This window comes from Salpingoeca rosetta (genome assembly GCF_000188695.1).
Source record: "Salpingoeca rosetta unplaced genomic scaffold supercont1.17, whole genome shotgun sequence".
Taxonomy (NCBI): Eukaryota; class Choanoflagellata; order Craspedida; family Salpingoecidae; genus Salpingoeca; species Salpingoeca rosetta.
In genome coordinates this window covers 544,683-556,443 of record NW_004754917.1, presented here as the reverse complement: position 1 = coordinate 556,443, position 11,761 = coordinate 544,683, and the positions used below count along the sequence as shown (strand labels likewise).

General features: G+C 57.1%; 3 protein-coding genes across 3 annotated transcripts; 1 reads left to right on the top strand and 2 right to left on the bottom strand.

Annotated features, from left to right (window-relative positions):
• Window positions 1-21: 21 nt before the first annotated feature.
• On the bottom strand, window positions 22-1,545 carry PTSG_06823 (threonine aldolase; the record flags this gene model as incomplete). Its single annotated transcript, XM_004992166.1, has 2 exons — window positions 22-1,031; window positions 1,398-1,545. The coding sequence occupies 2 exons, from the start codon at window positions 1,543-1,545 to the stop codon at window positions 22-24; spliced, it is 1,158 nt and encodes a 385-aa protein (XP_004992223.1).
• Window positions 1,546-1,605: 60 nt separating this feature from the next.
• On the top strand, window positions 1,606-9,294 carry PTSG_06822 (uncharacterized protein). The gene is made up of 14 exons (XM_004992165.1): window positions 1,606-1,796; window positions 1,953-2,048; window positions 2,277-2,426; window positions 2,597-2,649; window positions 2,853-2,943; window positions 3,157-3,203; window positions 3,347-3,452; window positions 3,648-3,761; window positions 4,052-4,234; window positions 4,451-4,532; window positions 4,711-6,294; window positions 6,457-6,536; window positions 6,828-8,770; window positions 9,018-9,294. Exons 1-14 carry the CDS (start codon window positions 1,755-1,757, stop codon window positions 9,055-9,057), a joined length of 4,611 nt encoding a protein of 1,536 aa, XP_004992222.1. The 5' UTR covers window positions 1,606-1,754; the 3' UTR covers window positions 9,058-9,294.
• Window positions 9,295-9,875: 581 nt separating this feature from the next.
• PTSG_06821 (uncharacterized protein) lies at window positions 9,876-11,084 on the bottom strand (the record flags this gene model as incomplete). Its single annotated transcript, XM_004992164.1, has 1 exon — window positions 9,876-11,084. One exon carries the CDS (start codon window positions 11,082-11,084, stop codon window positions 9,876-9,878), a length of 1,209 nt encoding a protein of 402 aa, XP_004992221.1.
• Between the last annotated feature and the right edge of the window lie 677 nt (window positions 11,085-11,761).

The window sequence follows — 11,761 nt, the reverse complement described above, 5'->3', positions numbered from 1 at the left end:
GCACACACACACGTGCGCGCCTCAGAGCTTTGCGCGAATGTCGTCAAGAGCGACTTTGAAGCGTTCGCTTGCGTCCTCAATGTCCTCGCTGGAGACGTTGAGATGCGTCACTGCCCGGATGACACGCGGATCGTACCCGAGACCAACCAGTACACCACGCTCTTTCAGCGCCGCCACATAGTCTGCGCACTTGAGCGGAGAGTCGAGGGCAAACACGATGATGTTGGAGTGAACATCGTCAAGCGAGATGTCAATCCCGTTCATGGTTGACAAGTTACGTGCAAGCTCCTTTGCGTGGGCGTGATCAACGTGCATGCGGTGCAGGTTCTCCTTGAGCGCCATCATGCCCGCGGCGGCAATGATGCCGGCCTGTCGCATGCCTCCGCCCAACAGCTTGCGCGTGCGTCGCGCGTGGTACATAAAGTCTGCGGGGCCGGCAACGATGGAGCCAACAGGTGCGCCCAGGCCTTTGCTCAGGCACAGCGACACCGTGTCCACGGGAGCGACAATCTCGGATACGGGCACTTCGAGGGCGGCTGCTGCATTGCCAACGCGGGCGCCGTCCATGTGCAGCTTGAGCCCGTGTTTGTCGCAGAACGCGCGCACGTCGTTGATGAAGCTGAGCGGAGCCACTTTGCCGCCGCACATGTTGTGTGTGTTCTCCACGCAGACGAGGCGCGAGTGTGTGAAGTGCGGGTCGTCCGGCCGCAGGGCCGCGTGCGCGTCTTCAAGATCAAAGGTGCCATCTGGCCTGTTGCGGATCGGGTGCATGGCGACACCAAACAGCGTGGACGCGTTACCGCCCTCGTAGTTGAAGATGTGGCTGCGATCCCCGCAGATGAGCTCGTCGCCGCGCTGGCAGTGGGCTGCAATGGAGATGGCGTTGCCCATGCACCCTGTTGGGACAAACAGCGCCTGCTCCTTGCCCAGCAGCTCCGCTGCGTACCGCTCAAGCTCGTTCACTGTCGGATCCTCCCCATACACGTCATCCCCCACCACCGCAGTCACCATTGCCTCGCGCATGCGCTGCGCTAATGTTGCGAGCGAGCGTGTGTGTGTGTGTGTGTGTGTGTGTGTGTGTGTGTGTGTGTGTGTGTGTGTGTGTGTGTGTGTGTGTGTGTGTGTGTGTGTGTGTGTGTGTGTGTGTGTGTGTGTGTGTGTGTGTGTGTGTGAAAGGTGGATGTGATGGTAAGTAATTTGGGAAGCCATCCGTACTATAAAACTACTCAGAGCCAAGTCACTGAAGCACAGCCATGTTTGACGACTCGTGAAGGGAGAAGCAAAAGCAAGAAAGCACCGGATTTGTGCGAGATGCACGTCATGCGTGTCATCCACATGCGTGGCCAACAGTTGTACAACAGCACAGCCAACGAGACGAATGACAATTATTGACTTACAAGGAACGGTGACGGTGTCTGATCGAAGGTCAATGACGGCATGGTGATGATGCTGCTGCTGTGAGAGCGCCCTGCGCCCAACCTGCACTGCAGCAACACCGCAGCGCACCAGCCGCATCGTCGTGGTGGAGAGCGAGGTCGTCATCATCGTTGGTCCACCGCACCAGTTGGGAAAAGTAGATGAAAATATAAATAAAATTCCAGCCAAATTCGCTCCGCCAACTTTGAAAAACGGCTTTGGGGTGACCTTGGCTTGCGTCTTGGAACGACCTTCAACACCACCACACACACACAGGACAACAGCGCGGGGAAGAGGAGAAGCGAGCCCCCCCCCGCCTGTTGTGCACTACACTCACCATGTCGGCAGTGCAAGAGTCCAAGCGATTGCGCCTCCAAAAGGTCAGCTTGTTTTGCGCGCGCGTGTGGGTTGTGTGTATGTTTGCGTGTGTGTTTGCGTGCATGCACCCTCAGCATTGTACGGGCACAATGTGAACGCTGACGATGGCTGTGACTGAATGTGCATGTGTGTGTGTTTGTGTGTGCTGATGGTGACAGGTGCGACAACAAGAGAAAGAGTTTGCTGCGCGTTTGCGCAAGTCATATCAGCAACAAAAGAGCTCTGCAGACCGCAGAAAGAAGCGCGCAAAACAGGTTGGCGAAGGGTGTGTGGGTGTGGACGTGTGTGCGTATGTATACGCGTGTGTTTATGTGTGCGTTTATGTGTGCGTGTGGTGTGGACTTGAAAGCTTGTACGTGAATCGTCACGTCGTGTGCTTTGATGTCTCTGGTGGTTGAATGGGGCAACCGCTCACGCGTGCAGTGACCACAACGCGCTCACCTCACCCAATGCCTGCATTCGCCTCAATGCGTGCAACTCAGCAACAAGAAGCGCAGGAACGCGCGAGACGACAACACGAACTGACGGACAGATATGAGGAGCTCATCTCGCGGTTTGGAGATGGACATCAGCAAGCACGTGAGCTGCGCTCACAGCAAGACAGCCTCGTCATCAGGAAACAGCAGCAGCTGGTAAGAATACCACAGTGCTCTGAAACCTACGTGCCACATTGCCACCCAAGCCTGCACTGCACGCATGCACACACGCACATACGCATACACACACGCACGCATCCACACGCAGAAGGTGAACACGCAGCCCCAACAAGTATCTCACCACTTGCAAATCATGTCTTTGGCAGGAGCAAGAGCGGCGAGTACAGCTACGAAGCGACATGGCACTGCGACACTTGCGGTGAGTGAGTGTGTGTGTGTGTGTGTGTGTGTCGGCGGCAGGATAGGAACAAGTGTGTGCAAGCAAGTTGTTCTCGATACACAGTGGTGTTTGTGTACCTGGCATGTACTCCAAGCTTCCGCTCCACCCTTCGCACACTTGACTTCTGTAACCTGCCCGCAAGCTAATTCGAGGTGATGAAACCATGGTGTGCACTGCAACAGGCAAGAATCGTGGCAGCAGTCGGCACCAGAGCGACAGCGTCTCGCTGCTCTTCAGCGTGCGCGAACCATTGAGCGAAGACGCGCAGAGCAGGTGGGTGGGTGTGCATGCGGGTCATTGCGTATGTGCAATTGTGTCTGCGTGCATTTGTGTATGTCCGGATGTGTGCGTGTGCGGATGAGTGTGCGGACGAGTGTGCGTAACTGCTTGAGTATTGCCGCAAGTACTGCCGCAAGTACTGCCGTAGGAGACAAAGATACGCTGAACCTGTGTGACTCACTGCATGCGTGTTTGTCTTGTCTGCAGATTGCAGAATATGCCAAGAACCATCCACAAGCACGAAGAGACTCATGGTATGCCCCGTTGCTGCCTGCCACTGTCAACACTTCTTCCCCTTCATTTCCCCCACACCTTTGAGACAACCCCTGCTCATCTTCACCTTTCTGGCTTTCACGTTCCACCACAACACCACATGTGCCATGTGCTGCTCCTGCAGGACCACCGCCTCTGAATCATCGGCATCGTCGCAGGCCACAAGCAGCGTGCACCAAGGCACCAGCCACGTCTCGTATGCAAAGACCTACCACCACCACAACGCCTACGTATGTCAAGACAGCCTCGAGTCCATGACAGGCTTGCTGTTGACCGGATGTCATGTGTTGTTAACGTGTGGGCTCTCAAGCGTGCAGCTCGACACAACGCAACACATGTGCACATGCGCAAACTCACACACACACACACACACACAAACGCAAACGCACGCGCGCACTTGTGCTCTCGTACGATCACACGCGCAGGGCAAGGCGCACTACATGATCGTGCGCAATCTGGCTGGGGAGCAGCAGGAGGCGGAAGAGGATGCAGAGGCGGCCGCAGCGAAGACGGAGGAGGAGCTCAAGCAGGAGCAGAAGGTATGGGGTGAAGTGTTGCTGCGTATCGTGAGGATGAAGAGGGGAGGAAGAAGAGGTGTGTCGTGATGATGAACACGTCACAGCGACACTTTTACGCTCTCACCACATGCACAACACGTGGTCTCGTTCACACACATACACACGCACACGCGGTCTCGTTCACACACATACACACATACACACATACACACATACACACATACACACACACACACACACACACACACACACACACACACACACACACACACACACACACACACACACACACACACACACACACAACGCAGGAGCGGGAGCGCAAGATGGCAGAGGCGCGGAAAGCGGCACGGACGCGTGGGCAGCGGGCAGCAGACCGGCTCCACCTGGACATGACGCGACGGGAGCTGATGCAAGAATTGGAGCACGCGGAGAGGATCGAAACACAGCAGCGCCTCATGCTGCTCTCGCAGCGCACCGGCAAAGTCATAGAGGTGAGATGAAACTGATGTGTTTAGCTCACGTAGTGGGAGGGCACGATTGATGTGTGCGTATGTGTGTGCATGTGTGCTTGTGTGTGACATTCTGTTTGCTTCATCGTGTGCTCCGCTGCGTGCAGCTTGCACTTCTGCATGCACCTATTGCACTTTCATCGCTGCATGCCATGGTCTCCCATCTCAACCCACCCACCCGTCTTCTCAACGCTGCAGCCGCGCGAATGGAGACGCGAGCATCAGTCCAAGCAGCGAGCACTGGAGCGCGCTCTCGAAGACCTGTTGTTGGAGAGCCAATGTTAGTTGATCTTTGTTGCATCTAGTGGTCGCTGCTCAGATTTTGACTGAATAACAGCCTCACTCGCTTGGTGAACTGCACAACACAATCATATCCACACGCCCATGCACACTCACACACACACACACATACATGCATACTCACACTCACACACACACACACACACAAATACACACAGATGAGCCATCGTCGTGTCCAGTGTCGCCGTCATCGCAGCTGAAGGCGCGCGAAGCAAAACGGCGACTGAGCGGACACGCCCACGACCAGTCGTCACAAACGTTCTCAGATGCGAGCGAGGGGTCAAGCGAAGAGTACACAGCAACCACGGCAACAGCAACGGCGAACACAGCGACATTCCGGGAAGATGGCCGCTCTGCTCACGTGCGTCGTCACCCTCATCAGGCGTGGATGCCGTGGTCACAGCAACGGTCACCTTGCCAACAACAGGTCAGCACTTCACTTCAGACAGACAACGCCCCCCAACATGCAGAGCACACGGCCGCCACACCAGCACAGCCGCCATCAACAGCGGCACCGCCGGCCAGGACGACGGCTGGCCGGATGAAGCAGTTTCGTCACGGCGTCACGTCGCAGCAGCCGCAACACCTGCAGAGCACACATGGTGGCGAATCAACCCGCTTTGCTGGTGATGCACGTGGTGTTGTTGCTGGTGGGCACAGCGCCAGCGGGTATGGCAGAGGCGACAGCCCTGTTGCCGCTGCACCGGCTGGTGACATTGATGATGATGATGATGATGCAGACGAAGAGAATGATGGCGATGGTAGTGCGGACGATGTTGATGGTGATTCGGTTGCACGGGAGGAAATGGAGCGAGCAATGACAGCGACAACAGTTGCGCCAGACAGCGTTGACGGAGGCAGCTTGCACCCGCGCCAACAACATCAGAGGGGTGGTGTTGATGGTGGCCATCGCACAAGCGACGCAGGCGACCACATGGCACAGCAGCACACGGCAACTCATGATGATGATGATGATGACGATGATGTTGGTGAGGATGATGATGTTGATGACATGGAGGGGATGCCACGAGCGAGTGCGCCCATGCAGTCGCCGCATGTGGCACCCCAGATCACACCAGCCACCGCCTTCTCGCACATGCACGCTGCCATGAACGAAGCCGATGCACAACAACAACAACAACAACAACAACAACAACAACAACAACAACAACAACAACAACAACAACAACAACAACAACAACAGGAGCGAGAAGATGAGAAGGCGGCTCTCAACATGTCGTGGAACACAATTCGCTCACGTGTGCAGACAATCTCACAGCGCCAGCAGCAAACGAAGCGAAGCCAGCAGCAGCGGCAGCGGCAGCAACAACGACAACAGCATCGAAGGGCGAAGCTGAAGCAGCAGCCGCGTCAACACCTGCGCCGCCGTTACGACGGCGAGGATGATGATGATGATGAGGATGAGGGAGCAAATAAAGGCCGCCACAAAGGCAAAGCAGCAGCACACACACCCGTCTCCATCCTACGGCAGCAATTTCACGCCAAACACGTTTCTCCTTTGGTCGGCACCATCAGCGACAACGACAACGATGGTGACGATGATGATGCTCACGATGATGATCATGATGACGTGAGCAACGCTGGCCGTGGTGGTCGTCGTGTTCACTATGAAAGGGTCCATGATGTACGTGTCGGCGGTGTTGATGATGATGATGGCAACAACGACGACGATGGTGATTGGCAGTCGGCTCGATCAGCCTCCATGTCCGCCAGAACTCGACGTGAGTACACTGATTTGCGTTGCATTGCGACATTCGTCACTGACTTACTTTGTCACACGCCAGGCTATGATGCTATGCACGTGCCTGTCACTTTCTCACCTCCACACTTCGCGCCTTCTACTTACAAACACGTGCTCCGCGCCTTTGCTTGTCGTTGACCAGAGCGTGTCCGCTTTGTTGGCGTTGAGGACCACAGTCGCCACGTTCCCGTCCAGCTCGGAGGCACCGACTCTGCGTGGCAGGTGAGACGTACAATGGGTGGTGGTGTTGGTGCTGATCGTGGATTTGTGCCTCATGAACAGTGGTGGGGGGTACCAACACGCACGCTTAAATCTGCGCGCGCACACACGCACACACACACACACACACACACACACACGCACACACACACACACACACACTCGCACACACACACACACACACACAAAAAAAAAAAAAAAAAGCACACACACACACACACGCACACACTCGCACTCTCACACATACTTACACGCACTTGTGCATAACTGGCCCTACACCCGCTCCTTTTGCAGGTGATTGACACGTCACGGAGTCATGTGGCAGCAGCAGCCACCTCGCGCGTGCCCTTGCTGCACGACGAGTGGTACAGCACGTTTGCTGAGCCGCTCTCAGACGCATCAGCATCATCGTCGCCAATCAACCACCACGGTGCGCACGAAGCTTCAAGCAGTGATGGCGATGGTGATGGTGGCGGCGGCGGCAGCTTTACAGGACGACACGCGCGTGACAGGGGCGTGCGAGCGGTCTCTGTACCGATTCAGGCAGCGAAGGATGCGAGCGCGCACACGCAGCGCGTATCTGCGCTCATCTCCTCTCTCGAACGCAGCGCACGCTCAACGCAGCGTGGACGTGGACACGCGAGCGGTGAGAACGAGGACGAAGCCGTTACGACACAGGCAGAGATGGAATTTACAGCCACAGCGGTGGTACCACAAGCAGCACAACAACAACAACGACGACAACAACAACGACACCAGCAGCAACAGCAGCCGCAGCCGAGTTGGCAGCAGACGCAAGCGTGGCTGGCGACGGGTTTGCACGCGCACACGCGGGTATCACAGAAGGAGTCTGCACAGGACATTTTGGAGCGATACAAGGCGTCTCTGCGGGTGCTGCATCGAGATGGTGGCACTGATGGCAGTGCAAACCATGGTAGAGAGGGTGAAGGGAGTGGGATCGGTGATGGGTATGGAGGTGGTGGCGGGGCGGCAGCGCGATCACAGATGCGTGGTGGTGATGACGCACCGAGCGACACTGCGCCCATCAGCGTACAGCATGCGCCTCCTGTTGCAGGCGACTACATGCGACGAACGCGCCAGCTGCTGGCGCCAACGTCCAACGCCGACGACGGCGAAGACGCAGGCGACGAAGGAGACGGCGACGTTGAAGGCGGGCTGTCCTTTGGCGGCGTGTCGGACCTGTCATCTGCCGCATCTGAGAGCGGTGCTGATGTCACTGGAGGCAAGGGTGCGTGGATGAGTGGTGCTCCACGGAGTGGTGGTGTTGTGGATGCTGGTGGCGACAGCAACGGTGACGGCGCTGGACACGGTGGACGCCAGCATTCGCAATGGCAGCAGCTCCAGGACGAGCAGCGAGCGGACGGACGTCGTGGCGGCGAGAGGCAGCGGCACCGGCTCAAGCAGTGGCAGCAGCAGCAGCAGCAGCAGCAGATGGGTGGACGTGATGTTGAGGTTGACAGCTTGATGGCGCGGGACACAAGACACGCAGCCATGCAGTCGCACTCAGCTGATCAGGAGGTACAACCACAACAACAGCAACAACAACAGCAACAACAACAGCAGCAGCAGCGTCGTCATGGTGTGCACTCGCCCGAACAGAAGCTGGAGAAGCTGAAGCGCCAGCTGTTTGACTTGCAGCACGCGCAGGCGCAGTTGCACAATGCACACAAGCGGGTGCTGGCAGCAGAGGGGAACGAGCTCACAGCCCTACAGGAGGAGATGGCTAGCAGTGGCATGCGCCAACATCACCACCACCACGACGACAAACGCCAGCACAACCCCCATGACCAACATCAGCAGCGCAGCCAGCAAGAGGGCCAAGAGCAGGACGCTGTGCGGGCGCACGTGCAGCAGCAGTTGTACGACGAAGCCGCCCACGTGCTTGCCGGTTACGGTGCTGGCGATGATGGTGACAATGGCGATGTGGACGAGGGCGGGCGCTCCGCTGTGTCCCGGTCAACAGAGGACACAGAAGCGTTTCTGAAGCGCGTGATTGGCTACGAGCGCCCATGTGCGGGCAAACTCTATCCACCACGCCACAAGCAGAGGGGACACGGTGGACACGATGAGGATGCCAGTCATCAGCAGCACCAGTTCTCCGGCTATGCGTCATCCACGACCGACTCTGAGTCTGTGGCGTCACGCAAGATCATCTCTGCACTCGATCGCCTCAAGACGTCCGGGCTGCTGTACATTGGACACACCCCGCCACGCAGGTTTGCTTGCTTGCTTGCGAGCGTGTGTGTGTGCGTGTGTTCGTGTGTGTGTGTGTGTGTGTGTGTGTGTGTGTGTGTGTGTGTGTGTGTGTGCGTGTGTGTGTGTGTGCGTGTGTGCGTGTGTTCGTGTGTTCGTGTGTCTGTGTATGTGATACATCGTACACGTTGGCTTATTGGTTGCCTCCTTGGCTGTTTTGTCTCATCTGTCTCCACCCACTCCATGTTGTGTTTCATCTTGGCACTGCAGGGCGGGCATTGCTGGCACCAGTGTTCGGCAGGATGCGTGAGCAATGAGGTGTGACGACACTGTGGAGACACGGCTACAACAGAAAACCTGTTTTGTCCACACCACACCACACACACACATGTTCATTTCACACACATGTAAACACACACATTCACATTTGCGCCCAAGCAAGGAACAATAGGTTGTTGTTGATACATGGTTGTTTTGTTGGTAAGCACCATTTGTGGGTCTGGATTACGAGTGTTGTCTAATAGTCATGTTTCAGTACAAACGAAAGAAATTCAACAATAGTTTCGTCGTGTGTGGGTGGAGGAACGACCACCCCATCTAATTGCCAAACAAGGGCACAAAGAGGTGAGCACAAGCACGCAAACAGCACCAACAAACATGCGTGCATGCACCAACAAACATGCTTGCATGCATCAACAAACACACACACGCACACGCACACACACACGCACGCACGCACAACCACGGCACAGTACAGCACATGCATGCATGTAGAACAACAGGAGGAACGCGGATGCCAGCAGCCGCAGATCAGGCAGGGAGAATGACAGTGCAGAAGAAGCGGAAGGAAAAACAAGAATAAACAACAGCAACAACGACATGCATGTCACACGGGCGGCATACAAATGTGCACGCAGCACGCAAAGAAACTAACATCCAATGAACACAGGTGTCATACTCATGTACACACACACACACACACACACACACACACACTCTCTCTCTCTCTCTCTCTCTCTCTCTCTCTCTCTCTCTCTCTCTCTCACACACACACACTCTCTCTCTCTCTCTACACACACACACACACACAACACACATGTTTTCTCGCCCTCGGCCACACATAAGGAGCTAGATCTTTGGGAGACGGACACGGGTCATCTCTTGTGGAACGTCCACCTCGACCAAACAGCCCCACATCTGGGTGAAGAGGGTGTGCATGGACTGGATACAAGGGGTCGCGTTGCGACTTGTGCCGCGAACAACAACAAGGCTGCTCTCCGCGCTGTTTGCACACGCTTCATCGGCAAACCTGAGCGGGCCCGTGATGAGCGTGAGGCCGTCAACGATGATGGCGTTGTGGGTGAAGGGCACGTGCGTTGATGTTGGGCGGGCGATGTGCCGACGGCCGCGCTGGGCGCCCCATTCGACGCCAGCGGCCTTGAAGCGGCGGTACACGCGCTGCCAGCACTGGTAGTCGCGGGAGGCGCCAGAGGCGCGAAGCGTGATGTTGAGCCAGGACGCGTCCACAATCACGCGCACCGTGATGCCGCGCTGGCTGGCACTCGCCAGCACGTCTGCGAGCGCACGCGAGGTGAAGGTCTGCGTCATGACCAGCACCTCCGAGGACGCTGCGGTGATGCAGTCTGCAAGTGTGCGCATGAAGCCGCCGCAGCCCGCCCCGTCCCTGCCTGTGCTGCTCACTGTGCTGTCGTTGAGGGTCTGGTCGTCGCCGCCATCGTCACCGAAGGCAGCATCGTCATCGTCGGCGTCGCTGCTCCCGCCGCCGTTCCGCTGGCCGTTGCTGGCAATGCTGGTGGAGCTGGTGCTCTTGGCCATGGCCAGGGACGTGTTGCCGCGTGTGCGCCCTTCTTGGCTGGTGGTCGGGGAGAGTGATGGCGTGAGGACCCGGGAAAGGACGATGGAGTCGCACTGCGCAAGGGGCGCATACCGAGCGCTGAGCACTTCCAGCTCGGACAGGATGGCGGCCTTCTCCTCCTCGATGCGGGTGATGTCTGCCTTGAGCTGGCGCTCGACTTGCTTCTGCTTGCGGATGGTGGCTTCTCGCAGCGACACCTGCTCCTGCAGGGCGTAGATGTCCTCTTGCAGGAACGCAATCTGTTCCACCAGCTCGCCGCGTTCCTCCTTTGTTCGGTTGACAAACTGCGACCGCCGGGTGATGCGCCGCTTGGTGAGCTCAAGGTCGCTTTCCAGGTCCCGGAAGTGGCTCAGGATGTCCTCCTCGTCCTGCTTGGACAGCGGTCGGCGGTGCTGCTTCTGCAATATCTGCTCCACCAACCCCATGCGGTGTGAGCGCGCAGCTTGCGGCTGCGAGGTCATTGTTGTGTGCGCTGTTGTGTGCGCTGAGTATGTGTGCGTGTGTGTGTGTTGTAGGTGCTGGTACACACGCAGGCGCGCTGCGTCACGCTATGGGTGCGATTTCACTGCTACTGCTGCTGCCACCAAAGGGTGCAGTCGAAGCGCGGCGGCGATGCAGGTGCACGAACGAAGGTGAACGATGTGAAGAAGGCAAAGTGTTTGAGGTGGGGGGAAGGTGAATGGGAAGGACAACAGCGGCTGTTTGTCTTTGTTGTTGGCACGCACGAAAATTGTGTATGTAGTTGGCAATCTTCCGCAATGGTGATGGTGTGTGTATGCGTGTGTGTGTATGTGATTCGATTTATTGGGGAAAACTCGCTGAAATCTTACACTGTTCCCAGCGCTCAGAGATGGGGTGTGCATGGGCGAATGGGTGTGAGAGCAGGCGCCACATAGATAGAAAGAAAAGTAAATCAATAGATAGATAGATAGAAACCAAGTGCCTCGGTGCGAGGCTCATGTGTAGTGCTGCGACTGTCGCTTAGACAGTTGCAGGGGGCTCTGTTGCGGCCAGGCCACCGGGGCTACGTGAGGTCGCTGCGGCGCTGTGTGGCTGTCCCTCATCGTTGTCGGTGGTGGTGGCAGCGGCGGTGGCAGCAGCGCCGTTGTTGCTGTCATTGCTGCGCTGGCCGCTGTGG